Genomic DNA, 25,838 nt, shown 5'->3' on the forward strand with positions numbered 1-25,838 from the left:
CATCCATAGTCAACCCTGACTGGCAGGCCTCAGTGGAGGTAGCATTGATATTGACAAGAATGAGAGCTGTATGAGCTGACTTACACAAAAGGTGCAACTTTGTGTAGGGAAAGGCTATGTTGTCGATAAGTTTGTTTATGCGGTGGTGCTCTCATAACAAAAATCCCTTCTGAATCAGATGACCATTAACATTTCTCATAACCCTCAAAACTGCCTTCAGATTCCTGCAGCAGAATAGCTTCATGAATGCTTTTACTGATGCCATTTCCTTTTATCTAAAGGCTAATCTTTAAATTACTATTGTAGGATTTTCTCTTAGACTCACATATTGCCCTGTGACTCCTCATTCCTTCCTCAGCCCAATGTCTTTTAAACAGAATCCACTTTCCAGATCTTTTAGGAGTACTGGAGCTGTCTATGTCCTTTTCTTCTTAAAACCCCCTGCAGCATATTTCCTTAGATATCTGTTTCAGTTAGGAGATTGCCTGGGAACCTCTGCTGCTAAGACTCAAAACTTGTGCTTAGCCTTGACTTTGTCCTCGCCCAAACCTTGATCAACTACCCCTGGAATGTCAGTTCACCTCATTGGCTGGAAATATCACTTCGTTTGACTTTTGAAACACACATGGAGCTGTAAATGTAATTTATACTGAGCTGCAAGACATTGGTTTTGTCGTGTTTTTAGAGGTCAGTGTCAAGTTCAAGGACATATAGTTCTTTTTGCTTTGATTTCATCTGTTGTCAGAAATCAGAGCATAAGGATAAAACACAAACCATGTTTTATAGGCTGTTTCTACTGCATGTGCCTATGAGATCTGTTAGCATTTGAGTGGCTTGATGGGACCAATCCAGAAAACTGTAATTAACTCCTGAGCTAAATGGCCCATTAGCACATTCCAGAACGTAACCAACAAACTGGTTTCATTTATAATTAATCATTACTTTTCAGAACTAAATATATTTATATTTTACTTTGGAGGGATTGCTGCCATTTCTGCCCATTATTCTGGGAAGTTCAGGTTACCCCACACAAACCTGTGCAAATGAGGAAGTCCAAAAACTTCCTCAAAGCAAATCTGACATTGGATAATTCCTGGAACCCATTTGTGGGACAAAGACAACCTGCAATTTCCCCAGTAACTACACTGGGGAAACAGCTCCAAACTAGGGTTTGTTCAGCGGTTGCATTTATTTCTGTAGAGAGGAACAAGTCTGAAGGTATAAAACAAGTTTCAGATCATTTGCAATATAAATTTATTTATTTTATTGTTTTCTTCTGTCTACGTCTTTAGAGCAAGTTTTATTTTTATTATACTTTGAAAGTTTGTGAAGAAAGCTCTTTAACAGCATTAACAGCTGTTTCAGCCTAAGGGTGTTGCTTTAATCAGCTGTCAGTGTTTCCTTGGATTTACACTCAGAGATCCTGTACTTTGCAAGCCGATTTCATTCAGGAAATTCTCTCCAGCAGATCTGTACAACTTCAGAATTGATTTAGCTGGCAAGTGAGCAGTGGGAAAATTCCAGGCCTTTTTTGCTTTGTGTGGAACCCTGCATAAATCAGGGATCTGAGTATAGTCGAGGGGATGTTATATTGAAATTGTATAATATGTAGCTACTATCAAGCCGTGCCAATGGAAAAACAGGCCTATTAACAACATATCCCTTGCCTACACAGAGATGCCATCAGCAGACGCACCTTTTGCAAGTCAAGTCATAGAGTTCTCATTCTCGTCACCATCAATACTTTTATTCTATGTAATGTTTTATCCTATATATGCTCCTACATCTTATGGTCTGATGGTCTTAGCAAGTCAGCTCATACAGCATTCATTCTCATCACCTTCAATGCTACTTCTACACGTGGCCACATTAGTGTATGGACCACCAGTCATTCCAAGTCTGCCTTCCTGTTGAATATGAGAGACCAAAGTTTAGGCCTTTTTCATTAAAGAAAAATAATATAAAAAGAAAGTGCTCTGTACGCCCTGAAGTGCTGTCATGTTGGGAGGTTGACAACAATGAGACAAATAAACATTTTAACCTTTCCCTATAACTCAAATGTATGGGGTGCCCAGGGACGGGTAGCGTTCTGGTGAAAGGGCTTGTTGCATTCCCCACCCCGGGACAGCTCATCCACCTTTGGTCCTCACCTGACATTCAGCTCCTATTTGTGGCTCCAATTAGCTATTTGCATGTGACAGTGGCCACACCCCATTACACTGCTTTGACAGGCAGTCTAAGCCAGGTGAGGGTAGCCGGTTTGCCTCAGACGATGGTGAGATAGGGATATGCCTACCCTGCCTTGTGAAGTCAGTTCTGGCGGACTGGGCGGATGAGATCACCAGGGAGATCCAACGGCCAGGAAGGCAGTTCTACAACGCTCTGTGGAGAGCGAAGGGCATGGCGAGGCACAGAAGACGTCATGGCCATCCACTGCAATCAAGGTCTCCGGTTGTGACGATCACTCATACTACTGGAATAGGGCTCCTGAGGTTAAGAGAGTGGAACTTCCCCTGTGCAACAGCTTTTTTAAAAGCTTACCCACATAGGTTCCTCTTGTCATCATTAAAATTGACAGACAACCAACATAACTAGAGTCTTCAAATCCTGGCAACATCCTTGTAAATTTTCTCTGTACTCTCTCAACCTTACTTTCATCTTTCCTGTGGGTTGCTAACCCAAACTGTTCACAATTCTCCAAATATGGCCTCATCAATGTCTTCTACAAATTCAGCATAACATCCCAACTCCTGATTTATAAAGGCCAATGTGCCAAGAGCTCTTTTACCAACTTATAGACACATGATGCCACTTTTAAGGAATTAGGAATCTTTATTCCCAGGTTCCTTTGTTCGACAGCACAACAGAGAACCCTATCATTCCCTGTTTAAGTCTTCCCCTAGTTTTTCCTCCCAAAATGCAACACCTCACATTTGTCTGCATTAAATTCCATTAAGTAAGATTTCATAATAGTAATTTGACTTTACTTTGTGAAGCTAAGTACAGAAACCTATCCCATGTGTGTGAAAAGATCCCAGTGTTTATCACTTCACCCTAACAATGGCTGGCAGAGAAACTGCAATGACATAATATGTGTTGACTGCTTCGTTTCTAGTTTTTGGGTGAAGATGTCTCACCTGAGTGGCAGCTGACACAAGGGCACTTGGGGCTAACACTGGCACCGCCCATCTTCAGCACTACAAGTTAAGACCATTAAGATCTAGGAGCAGAATTTGGTCACTCGCCCCGTCGACCCTTTTCCGCCATTCAATTATGGCTGATTTATTATCCCCTTCAGCTCCATTCTCCTGCCTTCTCTTTGTTGTGCTTGACACCTTGACTAATCAAGAATCTATCAACTGTTGCATTAAATATACTCAATAACTTGGCGCCCACAGCCATCTGTAGCAATGAATTCCACAGATTCACCACACTCTAGCTGAAGAAATTCCTGCTCATCTCCATGCTAAATGGACGTCCCTCTAGTCCTGCACTCCCCCACTATTGGAAACATACAATCCATGTACATTCTATCTAAGCCTTTCCATATTTGATAGATTTCAGTGAGATCCCTCCTTATTCTTCTAAACTCCAGTAAATAAAGGTTCAGAGCCAGCAAACTCTCTGCATATTCTTTCACAGAAACATTCTTCTGAACTTCCTCTGGACCCACTCCAATGCCAAAACATCTTCTCTTTGATAAGGGGCACAAAACTGCTCACAATACTCCAAGTGCACCCTAACCAATGCCTATGAATCCTCAGTATTATATCCTTGCTCTTATATTCTAATCCTCTCAAAATGAATGCTAACATTACATTTGCCTCCCTGATCATCAGCCTTCAAGTTAAACTTTAGGAATCCTGCACAAGGACCTCCAAGTCCTTTTGCACTTCTGATTCTGATTTTTGAATTTTCGCTCTATTTAGAAAAAAGTCTACACCTTTATTCCTCCTATGCCTTTTCTTGGCCCTTGCTAAGTTACTAATAACCCAAGCAATCTCCTGCTCGGCAGACAAATCCCAACAGTCCTCAGCTGCTTTTCAAACCTGCAGCGTAAACTCCTCAAGGAACTGTCTCCAACTCAGTCCACGATCTCCCACTCAGCAGACATGTCTTGCTGTAAAGAGAGCAAAGAGATTTTGAAAATGGTCTTTCCCCTGAAAATGACTATTCCTTTATCACAGTCACTAGGGATTGTTTTACTAGGCCCTGTGTGGGCACGTGGCCAAGTGGTTAAGGCATTGGACTAGCGACCTGAAGGTCGCGAGTTCGAGCCCCAGCCAAGGCAATGTGTTGTGTCCTTGAGCAAGGCAGTTAATCACACATTGCTCTGTGACGACACTGGTGCCAAGCTGTATGAGTCCTAATGCCCTTCCCTTGGACAACATTGGTATCGTGGAGAGGGGAGACTTGCAGCATGGGCAACTGCTGGTCTTCCATACAACCTTGCCCAGGCCTGCGCCCTGGAGAGTGAAGACTTTCCAGGCGCAGATCCATGGCATCACAAGACTAACCAGGCCCTACCCACAGTGCTAATATGTAGAGGTTTTAAAGAAAAAAGTAAATGGGAGTAAACAGACTTAGGAACATGAGAATTATGAGCATGTTTAGGCCACAAGGACCCTCAAGTCTGCACAGCCATAGATGATCTGATTCTAGCCTCAACATGTTCTTATCTAACCCCATGACCTTGCATCCCCCATTTATCTAGAATCAATCTGTATCTGCTTTAAATATATTCAAAACCTTTGCTTCCATGTGCTATGAGGAAGAATATTCCAAAGACTCTCAACCCTCTGAAGGAAAAAAAAGTTGCATCACCTCTATCTTAAACTGGTCCTCTTTATTTTTAAGTAGATTTGCGCTCCCCCCCCCCCCAGTTCTCGATTCTCCCAGAAGTGGAAATATCTTCTCCAAATCGAGAATGTTGTAGTTTCCCGTCAAGTTCCCTTATAAATCTGATGGATATAAGGATAGCTTTTCCCAACTTTCTGCATAGGACTGCTCACCATTCCAGATATTGGTTGAATCAACATTTTATAAACTACTTTCAAACCATCCACATCCTTCCTTAAGTATGGAGACCAGTAGTATCTCATTTGCCAAAGTTCAAAGTAAATTTATTATCAAAGTGCTTACAGTATATGATACCATGTACGACCCTAAGAATCACTGTCCTGCAGGCATTCTCAGTAAATCTATAATAGAATAATAACCACAACAGAATCAATGAAAGACCACTCTGACTTGAGTGTTCAGCCAGTGCACAATAGACAACAAACTGTGCAAATACAATAAGAATGATGAAATAATAATAAGTAAATAATCAATAACTATTGGGAACATGAGATGAAGCATCCTTGAAAGTAAATCAATGGGTTATGGGAACATTTCAATGATGGGGCAGGTGAAGTTGAGAGCAGTTATCCCCTTTGATCCAAGAGCCGATGGGTGAAAGTTAATAACTGTTCCTAAACTTGGTGGTGTGAGTCCTGAGGCTCCTGTACCTTCTTCCTGATGGCAGCAGTGAGAAGAGAGCATGACCTGGGTGGTGGTGGTCCCCAACGATAGATGCTGCTTTCCTGCAACAGCTTTTTGGTGTAGATGTGCTCAATGTTGGGGATGCTTTACCTGTGATGGACTGGGCTGTGTCCACTACTTTTTGTAGGATTTTCCATTCAAGGACATTGGTGTTTCCATACCAGTCAATAAACATTGACTTCCTACTTTTGTATTCAATTCCTCCAGCAATAGACAATAGCATTTTGTTATTGCTTGCTTTCTCTCACATTTATCTTTTGTGTCATGCATTAGGACACCCAACCCCTGAGCTCCACAAAGCTCCACAGTCTCTCAGCAAATAGATAAGCTTCTTATTCCTGCCAAAATAGAGAATTTCACATTATCTCACATTGTACTCCATTTGCCAAGTCTTTGCCCACTCTACTTTCCTAATTAGCTTTGAGTCATCAGTAAATTTAGCAATCACACCTTCATCCAAAGCTTTTTTTAGATATAAATTGTTGATTTTTGATGCAGTGATCCCTGTGACACATCAGTCTTAGCATCTGCTGACCAGAAAGAGGTCTCGTCATGCCTGCTTTCAGTTTCCTGTTGCCAGCCATTCTTTCATCCATGCCAATGGTTCACCTCCTACACCAGGAGTTTTTATTTTCTGCGGTGTGGAATGCCTAGTAATTTGACCGAGTCTCTAGGGATTTTACTGACACCACTGGGAAACAGCTCACCTGGGCACCAGACTGTAGTCCGGTGTCTCCTCACCCCCGCCTACAGTTACAGTGAGACAATAATGCAACTCCAGTAACTGTGTAGGAGCCCTAAGGATTTTTAGTAAACACCAACAAAAACAAAACAAGATGCCTTGTTATGTAGCAAAATACCTGAACTGGAGCTTTTAAGACTCTGACAATCTCAATGTTACAGCTGTCATTAGGGTAGTCTCTCTGCCCTTCTAAGCTTCGAGACAAAACTTAGGTCAGTCAGTGAGTGATCTGACAAGATACAACTTCTGGTGACTGCACCTGTCTCAGGGATCCACCTGCCAGCATGGTTCATGGCTGACCAGACCATATTTTATTTGGCTAAGAGCTCTTACTCTTGAGATAAAACTCCAACTTCAAAATCTCCCTAGGACCTGCTTTTACTGTTGTTGAACTTAGAAAGGCAAAGAACTGCAGATGCTAGAAACATACAGGATAAACAGAAAATGCTGCAGCAACCAGCAGATCCAACAGCTTCTTGCAGAAAGAGGAACAGATAGCCTTTCAGGTTGGAGGCCCTTCAGCACAATTAGTAAGCACAAGCAGGCATACTTGGATTTAGGTATGCAGGGGAACATCCAGACTTGTGACTCAGTGTGCAAACATGCACTTAGAACCATGCATACATAAATTTGGGTGGTGGGCAAGTTTCATTGGATATCTGCAGATACATTATGGACACTTAAGAAACTCCTAAGCACTTGGATGATGGAAAGATGGAGGGTAATGTGGGAGGGGAGGGTTAGATTGATCTTAGAGTAGGTTAAAAGGTTGGCACAATATCAGGGGCTGATGGGTTGGCATTGTTCTGTAATGTTCTATGTTTTATCAGGAGCCTGTTTAACATCAGTTTTGTGAACGCTCTGTGCTCAATCAGAAGCCACAGGTGGTCAGACGTCACTGTCACACAGCCTCACAGTTTGCACATTCACACACTTGGCTTTTCTCAAAGCACACTGTGCATTTCCACTTCAAAGTAATTTCTGCAACTCTGGAACACTAATTGTCTCCCAATGTACATCTTCCTACCAGTGCGCTTAGCCATTATTCCTGCTGGCATTACATCAGTACCTGGATGCAGAATTGTGAACACAAGCCCGCATTTATGGCTTGGGATTTGGGACCATATATACATTCTGGAACCATGCACACTTACTTGAACTTGGGACATTGGCATATACCTGGACTCAGGACTATCGATGAGTCCCTGAGTGTTTACTTGACGAGGAACTGTGCATACATTCCTGGCCACGGGACTAAATGTTTATAACTGGACCTGGAACTCTGCGCAGTCATTCCTGGACGTAGAAAGGCAAAGAACTCCAGATGCTAGAAACATAAAGTAAAAACAGAAAATGCCAAAGCAATCAGCAGGTCCAGCAGCTTTTTACAGAAAGAGAAACATAACTTTCCAGATTGAAAGCACTTCAGCACAATAAGAAAGCACATGCAAGCATACTTGAATTTAAGTATGCAGGGCAACAGCTAGACCTGTGACTCGGTGTGTAAACATGCACAGAACCATGCATACATAAATTTGAATGGCAGGGTGGAGATACGTCTCCACCAAAGGAGGTGTAAGGTGCTCCTTCCTTCTGCTAGCCTGCAGGTCACCCTTGGGCAAGGTGTAGAACTTGCTTATCCACCACCACTGATCAGGTTTATGTGAAGCCATGGTAGTAGGTGGTGGATGGTCATATGAGCAGCTGGTGCATATCACAAGTCCTGGTTATGCGACCACTGATGCCAGGCAGACAATCTCTGATAATGGCTGGGATCACCCATCTTCTAAAGACACTGCCCTGAAGAAAGCAATGGCAAACCACTTCTGTAGAAAGATTTGCCAAGAACAATCATGGTCATGAGACCATGATCTCCCACGTCGCATGACACAGCACATAATGATACATAAATTAGTACAAGACTGTCCATACAAAATTGTACTCTAGACAATCCCTGCACACCTGGTTAAGGGTTTGTGTGCATGCGCATGTAGATTGGCAGAGTCATTGCATAAATGCTTTGTGTCTGCCAACATGGCAGAAATGCGCAGCACAGTGATGTGGCCTCACAGCTACAGTGACCCAGATTCAGCACTGCCCTCTTGTGCTTCCAGTGCAGAGTTTGTATGTTTTCCCTGTGACTGTATAGGCACCCTCCGGGTTTTCCAGTTGAGACATTACTTGCTGCTGTGATTCGCCTTTATAGTGTAGACAAGAGGTAGAATCTGGGGGAAGTTGAGGGGGATGTAAGGAGGATAAAATGGGACTAATAAGCGTAAATGTGTACTTGATGGTCAGTGCAGAGCCCATGGGATAAAGAGCTTGTTTTTTTGCTGCATAGGACTATGACTGTACAACTAAGAAAATACCAAAGGCATCCCAACAGTAATAAAAGATTATGGATTGGGAGTGACCAAGAATCTTAAGACAATATTTATGACTAGGAAAAAAATAGCAAACTGTTCTGACCGAAGGCTGATAAGTCTCCTGGATGATGCTATTCTGGGATCTTGAAGGAAATAGCTGGAAGGATGGTCGATATACTGGTAGGCAGGGGATTGATATACTCATTAGCACTTATTGAGGACTGACAATCTAACAGAAGAAGGAGTGTCAGGATAAATGGACAATTTTCAGTTTGGATGCTGTAACTATTTGGTTGTCATGGGGTAAGTGCAGAGGCTTCAACTATAGATATGATCCACTGTAGGCAGAGATGCAGATAAAAGGATTGTTGTGCATTGGAGCCAAGTTTGGTGATGGCACAGAGATAGGTGGTGAAGGAAATGGTGTAGAGAATGCAAAGAACCTGTGAAGAATGAATGTAGGATGCATGAGTGGGCAAGATTTTGGCAGGTGGAGTATAAAATGAGGAGATGTGAGATTATCCATTTTCTTGGGAAGACTAGTAAAACAGAATAACACACACAGAATGCTGGAGGAGCTCAGCATCTACGGAAAGGAATAAACCGTCAATGTGTTGGACTGACACCCTTTGTCAGCACTTCAGTAAAACTCAATATTGCTTGAACGGATCCAGAGATCAAATGGGTAGCCAGAGACATTTCCCCTGGGCAAAAATGGCTAATACAAGAAGGCATATCTTTGAGGTGATTGGAGGAAAGTAAAGGAGGGATGTCAGAGTTAAGTTTCTTACGCAGAGAGCAGGGTGTGCTTGGAATGCCATGCTAGGAGTGGTGGTGAAGACAGATACATTAGGGTAATTTAAGAGACTCTTAGATAAGCATATGGGTGATAGAAAAATGGAGTGAAGGGTTAGATTGATCGTAGAGTAGGTGATGAGTTGGGCACCATATCATGGGCTGAAGGGCCTGTACTGTGCTGTAGAGTTCTATATACTTTGTTCTAAGACAGAACACTTGCACTGGAGCCAGTTCAGGAAGGTTCATCAGGTTGACACCTGAAACAAAAGGGATGTCTTTTTAGGGGATGATCAAACTTCGGTCAACGTACTCTGATATTTAGGAGACTGAGATGATCTCATTTAAACATACAAGATTCCAAGGGAACTTGAGAAAAGTATTGCTGAGAAACTATTTCCCCTTCTGGAAAAATAAAACAAGGGGGCATAGCTTATGAATAACAAGTTGCCCATTGAAGAAAGAGATGAGGAGGAATTTCTTCTTTAAATTAATTTGGAGGCCAAACTGTTAAGTATATTCAAGGCTGAGACAGATAGCGTTTTGGATAAAAACTGAGTCAAAGGTCAAGGAGATACAAAATTGAGATAAAGACCAAATTAGTCATGGGCTAATTGAATGCCAGATCAGGCTAATAATGTTGTATCTCTACTCCTGTTGCTTCTTATAATCAAAATTAGAGATGGCACCCGAAGTGGCAACTCTTGTGTGCAGCTCTGTAGGGAATCATCAAATACAGCTGAAATCCACACTTACAACCTCCAGTGAGCAACATTGTTTTAAGGTGTTCAAAAATCAATCAATCCTCAGAATCAGCAGACCCTGGACCGCATAATCAAGTCGTGTGTGCAGTTTCCCTTAAAGAAAAAGGAAATATGGGAAGTGTGTTGGACTGCAAGAGTGAAGGTCCTGAGACCTCCACTTCCTACCATCTTGCTGGCAAACATACAGTCTCTGTAAAATAAAACTGCAATCCCAGAGGGACATCAGGAACTGCTGTGTACTTTGCTTCATAGAAGCGTGGCTCACTCTTACCATTTTGGATGCAGTGCTGCTGTCCAAGGGCTTCACAATCCACCACATGGACAGAACAGTGGAGTCACTAAAATATAGATGGGGTAGAGTGTGCTTCATGCTTAACTCATTGTGGTGATTCTTCTCCGTTCTGCTCACATCTAGCAGTCAAATGTCATCCATTTTACCTGCCAAGGGAGTTTCCCAACATCATCCTGGTAGAGATGTACATTCCACCCCCACCCCCACCCCCCGGCCAACGTCAAGCAAGCAGGCACTGGAAGAGCTGTGCACCATGATCAGCAATCATGAAACAACTCACCCTAATGTCTTCCAGATCATTGCAGGGATTTCAACCAGACCCGCTTAAAGAAGTCTCCTCTGATCAACAACCACCAATATGCTTGGCCACTGTTACACCACCATCAAGAACACTTACTGAGCCATCCCACACCTGCACTTGTGCCAGTCCGATCAGCTGTACCTCTGCTCCTGGAGTACAGGCAGAGAATGACGATAGCACCAGTGGGGAAGACGACAAAGGTATGGTCAAGGGAAGTTGAGGAGCACTTACAGGACTGTTTTGGATTGGTAGACTGAGCAATATTCAGGGATTTATCTTCAAAATCTTAGTGAACATGTTCCAGTTGTCATCAACTTCATCAAGACCTGTGTGTGGATGAGCGTGTACCTTCAAAAACATACCAGACATATCCAAACCAAAAGTCACGGATGAACCAGGAGATTCACAGTCTGCTGATGGCTAGATCTGTGCCATTCAAGACTGGCAATCCAGGACTAGGCAAGGGGTCCGGGTACAACCTACAGAAGTCTATTTTAAGAGCGAGAAAACAATTCCAATTGAAGCTGGAGACAGAATTGGATGCATGTCAGCTCTGGCAGGGTTTGCAGGCCATTACTTCCTAAAAGGTGAAACCTAAAATCGTGAATGGCTGTGGTGCTTCACTCCCAGATGACCTTAATGTCTTTTATACACATCTTGAAAGGGAGAACTTCCTGAGTAACGGTCCAGAGAGGGAAGAATACTGTTGGGGAGGACAACCTACCTGGGGCGAGCAACATTGGCTGCGCCTTTGGCATGGAGTCTGGCCCTTTGGCTCAGAAGGGTAGGGAAAGGAAGAGGATGGTAGCAGTGACAGGGGACTCTATAGTTAGAGGGTCAGACTATAGAGCCCCTATAGTCCCTGAGCATACCCCTTCTCCATCACCTGCCAATCCTCCCTCTCGCACTGTCTACAAGCTTTCTCTATTTGTGAGCTAACCGCCTCTTCTTCCGTCTCTTCATTTTGGTTCTCACCCCCCTGCAATTCTAGTTTAAACTCTCCCAGTAGCCTTAGCAAACCTCCCTGCCTGGATGCAGGAAAGAAATAGGTAGTTTGCCTCCCAGGTACCAGGGTCTGGGATGTTTCTGATCGCGTCCACGATATCCTGAAGTGGGAAGGAGAACAGCCAGAGGTCGTGGTACATATTGGTACCAATGACGTAGGTAGGAAAAGGGAGGAGGTCCTGAAAACAGACTACAGGGAGTTAGGAAGGAAATTGAGAAGTAGGACCTCAAAGATAGTAATCTTGAGATTACTGCCTGTGCCACGTGACAGTGAGTATAGGAATAGAATGAGGTGGAGGATAAGTGTACAGCTGAAGGATTGGAGCAGGGGCAGGGATTCAGATTTCTGGATCATTGGGACCTCCTTTGGGACAGGTGTGACCGGTACGAAAAGGACGGGTTGCACTTGAATCCAAGGGGGACCAATATCCAGGCAGGGAGGTTTGCTAAGGCTACTGGGTGAGTTTAAACTAGAATTGCGGGGCGGGGGGGGGGGAGAACCAAAATGAAGAGACGGAAGAAGGGGCAGTTGGCTCACAAATAGAGAAAGCTTGTAGACAGTGCGAGAGGGAGGATTGGCAGGTGATGGAGAAGGGATATGCTCAGACTGACGGTTTGAGATGTGTCTATTTTAATGCAAGGAGTATTATGAACAAAGTGGATGGGCTTAGAGCATGGATCAGTACTTGGAGCTGTGATGTTGTGACCATTACAGAGATTTGGATGGTTCAGGGGCAGGAATGTTTACTTAGAGTGCCAGGCTTTAGATGTTTCAGAAAGGACCGGGAGGGAGGCAAAAGAGGTGGGGGCATGGCACTGCTGATCAGAGGTAGTGACACGGTTGCAGAAAAGGAGGAATTCATGAAGGAATTGTCTGTTGAGTCTCTGTGGGTGGAAGTTAGGAACAGGAAGGAGTCAATAACTCTACTGGGTGTTTTTTATAGACCACCCATTAGTAACAAGGACATTGAGGAACAGATAGGGAGACGGATTCTGGAAAAGTGTAATAATAACAGGGTTGTCGTGGTGGGAGATTTAATTTCCAAAGTGATGATTGGCATCTCCCTAGAGCAAGGGTTTTAAATGGGGTGGAGTTTGGGTGTTTTAGATGGGGTGGAGTTTGGGTGTTCAGGAAAGTTTTCTGCAACAATATGTAGATAAGCTTACAAGAAGAGAGGCTGTACTTCATCTGGTATTGGGAAATGAACCTGGTCAGGTGTCAGATCTCTCAGTAGGAGAGCATTTTGGTGACAATGAGCACAATTCTGTCTCCTTTACCATAGCATTGAAGAGAGATAGGAACAGACAAGTTAGAAAAGCATTTAACTGGAGTAAGGGGAAATATAAAGCTATCAGGCAGGAACTTGGAAGCATAAATTGGGAGCAGATGTTCTCAGGAAAATGTATGGCAGAAATGTAGCAAATGTTCAGGGAATATTTACGTGGAGTTCTGCAAAGGTACGTTCCAATGAGATAGGGAAAGGATGATAGGGTACAGGAAACATGGTGTACAAAGGCTGTTGTAAATTTAGACGAGAAGAAAAGAAAATCTTATGAAAGGTTCAAAAAACTAGGTAATGATAGAGATCTAGAAGATTATAAGACTAGCAGGAAGGAGCTTGAGATTGAAATTAAGAGAGCCAGAAGGGGCCATGAGAAGGCCTTGGAGGACAGGATTAAAGAAAACCCCAAGGCATTCTATAAGTATGTGAAGAGCAAGAGGATAAGACATGAGAGAATAGGACCAATCAAGTGTGACAGTGGAAAAGTGTGTGTGGAACCGGAGAAGATAGCAGAGGTAATTAATGAATACTTTGCTTCAGTATTCACTATGGAAAAGGATCTTGGCGATTGTAGGGATGACTTACAGGAGACTGAAAAGCTTGAGCATGTAGAGATTAAGAAAGAAGATGTGCTGGAGCTTTTGGAAAGCATCGTTGGATAAGTTACCAGGACCAGACTAGATGCATCCCAGGCTACTGTGGGAGGTGAGGGATGAGATTGCTGAGCCTCTGGTGATGATCTTTGCATCATCAATAGAGACAGGAGAGGTTCCGGAGGATTGAAGGATTGCGGATGTTGTTCCCTTATTCAAGAAAGGGGAGCAGAGATAGCCCAGGAAATTATAGACCAGTGAGTCTTACCTCAGTGCTTGTTAAGTTGATGGAAAAGATCCTGGGAGGCAGGATTTATGAACATTTGGAGAGGTATAATATGATTAGGAATACTCAGCATAGCTTTGTCAAAGGCAGGTCTTGTCTTACGAGCCTGATTGAATTTTTTGAGGATGTGACTAAACATATTGATGAAGGTAGAGCCGTAGATGTAGTGTATATGGATTTCAGCAAGGCAAGTACCTACGCCATGTAAGGTTTATTGAGAAAGTAAGGAGGCATGAGATCCAAGGGGACATTGCTTTGTGGATATTGAATTGGCTTGCCCATAGTAGGCAAAGAGTGGTTATAGATGGGTCATATTCTGCCTGGAGGTCGGTGACCAGTGGTGTGCCTCGGGGATCTGTTCTGGGACCCGTTATCTTTGTGATTTTTATAAGTGACCTGGATGAGGAAGTGGAGGGATAAGTTAGTAAATTTACTGATGACACAAAGGTTGGGGGTGTTTTGGATAGTGTGGCAGGTTGTCAGAGGTTACAGTGGGACATTGATAGGTTGCAAAACTGGGCTGAGAAGTGGCAGATGGAGTTCAACCCAGATAAGTGTGAGGTGGTTCCTTTTGGTAGGTCAAATATGATGGCAGAATATTAATGGTAAGACTCTTGGCAGTGTGGAGGATCAGAGGGATCTTGGGGTCTGAATTCATAAGACACTCAAAGCTGCTACACAAGTTGACTCTGTAGTTAAAAAGTTATACGGTGTATTGGCCTTCATCAATCGTGGGATTGAGTTTAAGAGCCGAGATGTAATGTTGCAGCTATATAGGACCCTGGTCAGACCCCACTTGGAGTACTTTGCTCAGTTCTGGTCTCCTCACTATAGGAAAGACGTGGAAACCATAGAAAGGGTGCAGAGGAGATTTACAAGGATGTTGCCTGGATTGGGGAGCATGCCTTATGAGAATAGGTTGAGTGAACTCGGCCTTTTCTCCTTGGAGCGACGGAGATAAGAGGTGACCTGATAGAGGTGTATAAGATGATAAGAGGCATTGATCATGTGGATAGCCAGAGGCTTTTTCCCAGGTCTAACAGGAGAGGGCCCAGTTTTAAGGTGCTTAGAGGTAGGTTTGTCAGGTGTAAGTTTTTTACGCAGAAAGTGGTGAGTGCGTGGAATGGGCTGCCAACGAAGGTAGTGGAGGCAGATATGATAGGGTCTTTTAAGAGATTCCTGGATAGGTTCATTGAGCTTAGAAAAATAGAGGGCTATGGGTAACCCTAGGTAATTTCTAAAGTAGGGACATGTTCGGCACAGCATTGTGGGCCGAAGGGCCTGTATTGTGCTGTAGGTTTTCTGTTACACCTGTCCAAATCCCAGCAGCATCTGGCAACATTTGATCTCTCTCTTGCAGGCTGACATCAGAGCATCTTTCAAGTGGGTGAACCCTCGCAAAGCGTCAGACCCTGATGGTGTACGTGGTAGAGCTCTGACAGTCTGTGCCAACCAACTAGTGGAAGTTTTCCAGGACATCATCAACCTCTCACTGCTTCAGTCAGAGGTTCCCACCACTTCAAGGGCACAATATGATACCAGTTCCAAAGAAAAGCGCAGTGAGCTGCCTCAACGACTGTCACCTAGTGGCAGTCACATCTACTGTAATTAAGTGCTTTGAGAGGTTGGTCATGGCCAGAATAAATTCTTGTCTGAGCAAGGAACTGGACCAGCTGTATTTACCTATCATCACAATAGGTCTACAGCCAATTCAATCTATTGGTTCTACACTTGGCCTTGGACCACCAGGCCTACAGAAAAACATGCATCATGCATCTGTTTATTGATTACAGCTCAACGTATAATACATCATACCTTTGATACTGATCAACAAGCTTCAAAACCTGAGCCTCTGTACCTCCCTGTGAAACTGGATCCTTGACTTCATCAATGTGAGACCACAGTCTGTGCAGATTGGAAATAACATCTTCTCCTCATTGACAATCAACACTGGTGCACCTCAAGGATACATGCTTAGAGTATTGATCTACTCTTTCTGCACCTACGATTGGGTGACTAGGCACAGCTCAAGTGACATCTATAAATTTGCAAAGGACACAGCTATTGTTGGCAGAATTTCAGATGGTGATGAGGAGGCAAGATAGATCTGCTGGTGGAGTGGTGTCACAATGACAACCTTGCACTTGATGTCAGTAAGATCAAGCTTTTGATTGTGGACTGCAGGAAGGAGTAGTCGAGGGAACACAAACCAGTCCTCATCAAGGAATCAACAATGGAAAAGGTGAGCAGTTGCAAGTTTCTGGTGTCAACGTCTCTGAAGATCTATCCTGGGCCCAACATATTGATGCAATTACAAAGAAGGCATGGCAGTGGCTATATTTCCTTAGGAGTTTGACTAGATCAGGTGTGTCACCAAAAACACTCACAAATCTCTACAGATGTACCATGGAGATCTCTGAAACTGGTTGCATCGCTGTCTGTTCTGGAGGGCCCACTGCACAGGGTCAGGGAAAACTGCAAGGGGGTTGCACACTCAGCCAGCTCCATCATGGACAGTAACTCAAGGACACTTCAAAAGGCAATGCCTCCAAAATGTGGCAACCATCATTTAGGACCCCTGTCATCCAGGACATGCCCTCTTCGCATTGCTACTGTCAAGGAGGAGGTATAGGGTCCTGAAGACACATGCTCAACATTTTAGGAACCACTTCTTCTTCACCATTTTTTGCTTTACTTTTGCACTCTGTATTTAATTTAATTTTCCGTCTTTTTTTATTTATAATTTTTTTTTATGTATTGCACTGAACTGCTGCCGCAAAACAACAAATTCCATGACGTATGGCAGGGATATTAAACCTGATTCTGATTCTTAGATCATTCACAAACAGGTCCACACATGCATACATAAACAGGACCACATATGAACTCGGACACTCCATGCATATGTGGCCAAGAGCCCGTATGCACATGGTGAAGTCAGGTCTGTGTGTGTCCACACAGCTTTGGGCCTTTCAGACTACTGGACTTCAGATTCTGAATGATGAATACCCGCCTGGCTGTGAAGGGTTGTGTGTTCATGCCTGCTGCACAGAACGTGTCACCACTTTCCTCACTGAAATATTCCCAGCTCCTTTCAACTGAAGGCCTGAGGTTAATATTTCTAACCACTTTCTGTACCCTCAGTTTCTTGTTATCTGCTGGTTCCAGCAAAACTGATGGTGGCCGCACTAGGAGTTGGGGAAATGAGGGTAATTAGTGCACTACCATTTTCAATGCTGGACTCTATCATTTCATTAGAACAAAGGACACTATTTGGCTGCCTGTTCGTTGCTTACCGGTCATGATTAAAGTGCTGCCAAAAAAGACTTCATTTCAGATTATGCAACATAACTCCCAATGCACCCAATTTAAATCACAATAAGTAACCAACAGCAATTTACAATGCAAATCCTATCTCACTACTTTGGTATTCTTGTGAAGTAATGCCTTATATAAAAATATAATTTTTGTCTGAATGTTTATTGTAGGCTTTGAATTAATTGTTTTGCACTTCTGATGTTGAAGACCTCAAGAATTAATTAGAATTCTTATCCAATTGACATGGATAAGGTGATTGTTAAAATAGTTAAGATGATCATTTCTCAAAGACAGCAGCAAGCATTGTTCGCCTCACCAATCAAAGGTAAAAAAAAAAAGCTGACAGTTACTAAAAATAAAATTTGCTTCTTCTTATGAACTTCTTGCCAAGGGAACTGACTAGCTCCTTTGAGACTTGTGGAATTATGTATAGTATTATTCCAGTGCTCCAAAAGATAACCATTGAAATGTTCATAATGTTTTCTATAATACACATGCAGTACAATTTAGTAGCATGTAAAAATATACAATTTTCCTGAGCTGTAATTATTTGGAACAAATTTACTTTTATTCTCCAAAATTTTATTGTGTCAACCTTTGATCAATAATCTTCTGCATGGATTCCCTCAGTACTCTACGGTTCTCAGCTGGATACCTCTCTACTCAATGCCAGCAAGACCAAGGAACTGACTATTGACTACAGGAGAGGAAAGCAGAGGTCCATGAGTCAGTCCTTACTGGGGGATTAGAGGTGGAGAGGGTCAGCAACATTAAATTCCTCAGTGTTATTATTTCAGAGGATTTGTCCTGGGTCCAGCATGCAGATACCATTATGAAGAAAGCACAGTAGCACCTCTGCTTCCTTTGAAGTTTGCAAAAATTCGGCAAGACAACTAAAGCTTTGAAAAACTTCTACAGATGTGTGGTGGAGAGTATATTGACTGGTTACATCACAGCCTGGCATGGAATCACCAATGACCTTGAACGGAAAATCCCATAAAAATAGTAGATATTGGCACAGAGTCCATCACGCATAAAGCCCTCCCCATCATTGAGCATATCGACATGGAGTGCTGTCGCAAGAAAGCAGCATCCATCATCAAGGACCTCCACTGTTCAGTCTATCCTCTCTTCTTGCCCCAGGATCGACACCCTCAATCATCAGGTTTTTGGACCAGTAGGGATAACTTCACTCAACTTTACTTGCCCCATCACTATTCCCACTGAAGAGAAGTCACTTTCAAGGACTCTTCATCTTAAGTTCTCAATACTTATTGATTATTTATTATTTATTATTATTATTTGATTTTGTATTTGCACAGTTTGTTGTCTTTTGCACATTGGTTGTTTGTCTGTTCTGTTGGGGGCAGTCTTTCACTGATTTTATTGTGTTTCTTGGATTTACCATGTATGCCCACAAGAAAACAAATCTCAGCGTTGTATATGGTGACATATATGTGCTTTGATAATAAATTACTTTGAAATTTGTTACTCTTGGTTTATTTTTGCCACTAAAGTTAAAACTAGAGGAAGATCATCAGAGCTCTTCTGTTCACTGTCTTTCCAAGATGAATTGGTGAAAGTTCCTTTTGTGTATCTTCATTTTTTTTACATTTTCTTTCGAAGTTCCCCATTTCAGAGGAAAAAAAACAACAAAAGTGGACCCAAGTGGTGAGATATTAGAATTGAGAGCATAATCAAACTCACAACCACTGTGGATTCTGAAGGTTTGCACACTGACACCTCCACCTTCCCAGAATTTCAGCAGCAGATGTAAATCATAGCAGTGACATTTGAAGAAAAGCTGAATAATATTTGCTTTACACCTCAGAGAATATATGTATGTTAATTTTCCCTGTCTTGGCTTTTTGTTTACATGGATATGGTTTGTTAAAATTGTTTTCGAAGTGGATTGTTTCTCAGGAGCATATTTCACAATCCTGTATCAGAGGTACACAGTCATAGAGCATGGAAACTGCCCTTCAGTGCAACAGGTCCTTGCCCCCTTGTTAGTCCCAGTCCCCTGCAACTGGTCCATAGCCCTTCAACTCCTTTCCCACCGTGTCCCTAACCAAGTGCCTGTTAAATGTTGCAGTTGTGCCTGGCTCAACCACTTCCTGTAACAGTTCGCTCACTACCTTCAGTGTAAAGAAGTTAACTCTCAGGTCCCTTTTAAATTTCTCTTCTCTTATCTTCTATCTGCGCCCTGTAGTTTTGGACTCCTACCACCCTGGGGTGAAGACTATGATCATCCACCTTGTCCATATCCTCATGATTTTATAAACTTCATTGTTTTGCTCTCCAATGAATTCAGATCCAGTGTGACCAACCTCTCCCTCTTCTGCACACTCTCCAGCTTAACAATGTCTTTCCTGTAAGAGGGTGGGTGACCAAAACTGCATACAACACTGCAAGTGCGGTCTCACCAATGAATTGCATAACGGCAACATAATGTCTCTACTCCCAAAATCGATGCCCTGACTGATGAAGGCCGGCAAACTAAAAGCCTCCTTCGCCACCTTGTCTAATTATGCAGTTGCTTTCAGCAAACTGTGCGCTTGTAATTCTGGATCCCACTGTTCCTCAACATTCATTGATGTCCTCCTATTCAGTCCTACCCTGGTGTGTACGTACGAAATGCATTGCCTTGGCTGAAATCTGTTTGCCATTCCTCAGCCTGTCTCTCTTAACTGACCAAGATCTGGTCATTGTAACCTGTTCCACTATCCACAAGACTCTCTATTGGAGAAGCCGACACCCAATATCTCCCAGTGACATTGTACCAATTGATGGATAAAAGACATTCCTTGCTATTTACGTCTTTAGAATGCATACAGAAATCAAGGCAAAAATTATTTTTGAGATGAAGAGCAAAAGGAGAAGTGTTTTTGGGAAATATGACTGATGTTGATTGTTTTCTCTTTACAGGCCGTATATATGTTTTACGCACTGGCTATAGTTTGTGATGACTTCTTTGTTCCAGCTCTAGAAAAAATATGTGAGGTATGTTGACATGTATTCACTTACTGTAAGACATTGAGAGTATTGTATTGTGTCTGAAATGCATATTATATATTAACTATTGATTAAATTCTGGCCTTGATATTGACACTTAAAAGTGGAAAAAAGAATATGAAGCCGTGTCCTAATTCAGATATTGTATTTGAATATATTATCAAAAAAGATTACATGGGGGTTGTTTTGAAGAGATACAGTTTGATGTCATGTCTTTAGTATATTTTGCAAATGTCATTTTTGGAAACAAGGATCACGTGGTCACTTCAATCTTGTAGATTCTGAAGGTTGAAGCAGAACCATGCAGACTTTTGTGCAGATGGGGCAGAAAGTGACTGATGAGACAGGTCAATGAGTAGTTTTAGAAGTGGCATGCTTCTTCCAGCACTTATACAGGACCCCAGTGAATAACCTGGAGGTTCTCGATACTATCTTGAATATTCTTTCTATATTTTAGGTAACTATGGAGCAAAGATTCCCAGGAATCAGTGGGTATATTGCATTTCAAGGGACATGAGCTCATCCTGTTCTCCGTTCATCAGTTGATATTTTCCAGGATGTCTTGTGCCAGTTATGCAGTTGATATGGACAGTTAGAGTTAGCTGACTGAGACGTCAATGCCTGGGCTGTTGACCACAGAGAGGATGATGACATTGGTCCATTTATCCTTCCAAAGAACTTGGTGAATTTTTTGGAGTCAGCAATGGGATTTTTCTGATACTTTAAGATATCCACTGTAGAGAGTTCAGGTCTTGAAAGTACATAGGAATCACTCAAGCACAATAGACCAAGAGATTATTTTTTTTGCCAGATCTGAGACTTTGATCTTAAAATGCCTTTTTGCTCAATGAACCAAAGGTTGTGCTGTCCTGTTGACCAATTTACTGACAAAGCAATCTTATTTGTTCTAACCATGTATCCAAGTGAGACCTTCAGCTTCATCACAGTGCTACAGCTGGACCTAGAGATTCAGATAAACTGGGATGGGAAAGCCAGGCTGGTCTTGTAAAGTCTACACTCAGTGGCCAATTTATTAGGTACACCTGTAAACATCATTAATGCAAATATCTAATCAGCCAATCATGTGGCAGCACCTCAATGCATAAAAGCACGCAGTATCTTCAAGAAGTTCAGTTGTTCAGACCAAATATCAGAACAGGGAAGAAGTGTGATCTAAATTACTTTGACCATGGAATGTTTGATAATACCAGAGGGGGTGGTTTGAGTACCTCAGAAACTATTAATCTCCTGGGATTTTATCCATGCACAACAAGTCTCTGGAGTTTACAGAAAAACAGAAAACGTCCAGTAAGTGGCAGTACTGTGATTAGAGAGGTCAGAGGAGAATGGCCAGACTAGTTCAGGCTGACAGGAAGGTGACGGTAACTCAAATAACCACACGTTTCAACATTGGTGTGCAAAAGAGCATCTCTGAATGCACAACACATTGAACCTTGGGCTACAGCAGCAGAAGACCACAAACATAAACTCAATGGTCAGTTTTTTAGGTGCAGAGGCTACCTCATAAAGTGCAACTTGAGTGTAAGTTAGGTTGATTGTCTAGGACTTTAGAAACTAATTTGTTTAGTTAAGATCACACTTATCATAAAAAGGTAATTCCCACAAAGCTATATAACAATAATCTGAATATTTATTGATAACTCAGTAAAAATATTATAGAATAGACAATAAAAGCAATGATTGATAAACAGTATGTTTAATCTTATACCCAGTTATGTCATTCATGTGGACAGTCAAACTTAGCTGGTTGACAGCCAGCTGGGGCCTCAGACAGAGACCTTACTTACTTACCTCATAAAGTTAACAGATGAGTGGGAACTTTTTGAAAAACGTACTGTGTTCTAAATTCTGAGGGCTGAGGAAGTGTAATTTCTTGTGCGATTGAATATTTGTAATATCCTGTGATGACATCTTTTTTTTTGATGTAGAGATTACATTTGAACGAAGATGTAGCTGGTGCCACCTTTATGGCGGCTGGGAGTTCAGCACCTGAGCTGTTTGCTTCAGTCATCGGTAATGTCCCTACCCAGTTAGTAAGTTCTCTGCTACAAATGCAAAACGCCGCAGTTGCTCTAAATCTAAAACAAAACAAAATAAAATAGAAATGCTGAGAATGCTCAGCAGGTGGGCAGCAGCACCTGTGAAGAGAGGTAAGAATTGACATTTCAATTTAAATGAAACATCATTCACCTGAAAATTAACCCCATTTTTCTCTCTGCCAAAAGCGTCTGACCTGCTGAGTATTTACAGCACTTTCAGTTTTAACAGAAAAATAATCTATTTGTTCATTTATTTTACTCTAACACAGGGGTTTCCAACCTTTTTTATGCCGTGGACCAATGCCATTAAGCAAAGGGTCCTTCGACCCCAGGTCGGAAACCCCTGCACAGTTTACTACAATACATATCTGAGAATATCATTGTTCGGGAAATCCATTTGAGCTACTGGTAATTTAAACTTTCATGTAAATTTTCAAACAATGTGTATTAGACCTCCTAAAATTCTCTTTGAGAAACACAGACCAATTCTTCCCAACTTCAAGTGATTTTGAAAGAATTAGTCGGTGCTCCTCAAAGAGAATTTTATGAAACTGGGAAACAATCTATTTAGAATGGGACCCTCCTTGGACCCTTAGTTTTAAGTTCGTTCTATGGATTGTATTTGGGATGCACTGAACCCTGACCCCGATCTGTCAAGGACTGTGTCATGGCTGCCCATACATCAGCCTACCCATGTTAAACAAAGTCACACAAAGGTGTTCTCCATTAAGGGAATCCATCCTAACATCCCGGATTAATTCAGGCAGTGATACCAGATCGACTTCTACAGCCACCTGAAGGTTCACTAATACACAACCCCTTAGGAGTACATCATATTCAACTCCAGTGATCGCACTACTGCTATTTTTTATCATTAGGCTGAGTTATCTTTCATTTTATTTTGTGCTCAGGTGAATTAGCATTATCTGTAGTTTCATTTACAAATAGCTTACAGATCAATCTGTTCACATGGATCTCCGAAAGAAATGCTATTATTATTTCTTACATTTTATATAATAAAGTCTGGTAAAGCAACTGCTGAGTAACGCTTTCTTTATATTCCTGCAGGTGTCTTTATCACCCATGGAGATGTTGGAGTTGGAACTATTGTTGGTTCAGCAGTATTTAACATTCTGTGTATCATTGGTGTCTGCGGTCTATTTGCAGGACAGGTCAGTCCTATCAAAAATAGTCCTGTTGAAAAGTAATGAGTGAAAATAGAAAACTTTACTAACGTTATTTTTGTTCAGAATACAAGTTCTTGAAGATTCACATGCCAACTCCATTGTTAATTTTCCCCAAGTCACTGGGGAGACAGAGACAGAGAGGTGTGTATGTCACCAGTTAGCATTTCTCTGCTCTGCTACGTGCAGGAAAAAAAAAGACTACGGATTCCTAAAAGCCTGAAATAAAACAGAAATTGCAGGAAGTGCTCAGCAGATCACAAGCATCTGTGGAAAGAGAAATGAAGATAAAGTTTAGGTTGATGAAGTGTGCCAGGTCAGAAATGAGGGAAATGGGTGTGAGGAAATGGCTTTTGATTCATCTGCTCCAGTGACCCTGACCTGTATATTCTGAAAAATGTTTTCCTATTTATTAATTTACACTTGTGGAATTGTTAAGCATGAAAGAAGGCCATTATTCCAGCTACAACTGTTCTAGTACTAAGACGAAAACTGTAGATCCTGGAAATTTGAAATAAAATTCACAGGTCAGTCAGCATTTATGGGGAGCAAGCGGAGTTAATGTCTCAAGTCAATGACCTTAACCTTACATTAGAATCTAATATAGTCAATGGAATGTCACCAAGCTGAAACATTAATTCCATTTATCTCTCTCTCTCTCTCTCTGCACATGCTGGCTTGCCTGCTAATAGTACTGAAAATTTCTGTTTAGTTTGCAAAAATCTTACTACTGTGTCTAACATAATCATTTGCTATGCTACTTCCATTACTTTGGAATACCAAAAGCAGTCTAGAGATTTTACGGGTTAAGAAGTTCATTGAGATTTATGGGCAAGGCTAGCATTTATTCTCCATTCCTAGTTACCCTTGAATCGAGTGGCTTCCTGACTCATTTCAGATGTTGTAACAGAGATCACGCAGACCCTACTGCAAATTCCTCTCCATGAGGACCAGTTGTGAACTAGATTGTGTTTTTATAGCAGTAATTTTCACTACATCTAAATCTAGAATTTAATTAATTAACATATTAAATATCTGAGATGATTTGGTGAAATTCAGATTCACATTTCAGGCCTTAGTCCTCCTGGGTTGCTTTTCCACAAATGTTATCTACTACCTTATCTGAAAAGCCTGTTGAACTTCACCTTGCACTAGCCTGGACAGTGGAAGAGAGTTTGGGATTTCTCCCACCCTTCATGTGAAAATTCTCCTTGATTTTTCTCCTGGAAGCCCCTGCATCAATATTGTGCCTCCTGTTTGGCAATCAGAATTAGAATCAGGTTTATTATCACCTGCATGTGACATGAAATGTGTTAACTTAGCAGCAGCAATACATAATCTAGCAGAGAAAAAACATAATAATAAATAAAATTTTATAAAAAATAATAATAAATAAACAAGTAAATCAATTACATATATTGAATAGATTTTTTTAAAATGTGCAAATCAGAAATACTATATATTTTTTAAAAAGTGAGGTAGTGTCTAAAGTTTCAATGTCCATTCAGGAATCAGATGGCAGAGGGTTAGAAGCTGTTCCTGAATCGCTGAGTGTGTGCCTTCAGGCTTCTGTATCTCCTACCTGATGGTAACAGTGAGAAAAGGACATGCCCTGGGTGCTGGAGGTCCTTAATAATGGATGCTGCCTTTCTGAGACACCACTCCCTAAAGATGTCCTGGGTACTTTGTAAGCTAGTGCCCAAGATGGAGCTGACTAGATTTACAACCTTCTGCAGCTTCTTTCAGTCCTGTGCAGTAGCCCCTCCATACCAGACAGTGATGCAGCCTGTCAGAATGCTCTCCACGGTACAACTATAGAAGTTTTTTGAGTGTATTTGTCGACATGTCAAATCTCTTCAAACTCCCAATGAAATATATAGCACATTGGTTGTCTTTATTCTGTTTAATCCTGTCAAACTTCTGAAATGTTCAATTAGATTATCCTTCTATACTCTAGGAACATAGAACAGACAAGTTGGCCTACAATAGCTGCATTAAATATTGTGCTGAGCATTCAGTCCTTGACAGATGAGTAAGCTCGTTAAACTTAACAACTGTTTTTATTGTGATAAACACAAAAACAGACCAGGAACTATGATCCTGGGAGAGAATCCACTCAGTCACATACAGATGGAGGAGGTGATTATTATACTCCCCCAGTTACAGTTGGGGTGACCCACAACCACACCTGCGTATAACCCAAGCTAAAATGTGACAATAAATGAACTTGAACATCTCACCATAACCCTATGAAGGCATTTTAACGAAAGAACAATAGACAGCACTGGTC

At 41.9% G+C, this 25,838-nt stretch overlaps 1 protein-coding gene across 1 annotated transcript in view; it reads left to right on the forward strand.

Moving 5' to 3' along the window:
• slc24a4b (solute carrier family 24 member 4b) overlaps positions 1 to 25,838 on the forward strand; it is a 348,425-nt gene that overhangs the window by 210,221 nt on the left and 112,366 nt on the right. Inside the window, 3 exon segments of the mRNA XM_072251318.1 lie at positions 20,218 to 20,292; positions 22,254 to 22,338; positions 23,433 to 23,536. Coding sequence (XP_072107419.1) covers positions 20,218 to 20,292; positions 22,254 to 22,338; positions 23,433 to 23,536 — 264 coding nt within the window.

This window comes from Mobula birostris, chromosome 1 (genome assembly GCF_030028105.1).
Source record: "Mobula birostris isolate sMobBir1 chromosome 1, sMobBir1.hap1, whole genome shotgun sequence".
In the NCBI taxonomy this organism is placed as follows: domain Eukaryota; kingdom Metazoa; phylum Chordata; class Chondrichthyes; order Myliobatiformes; family Myliobatidae; genus Mobula; species Mobula birostris.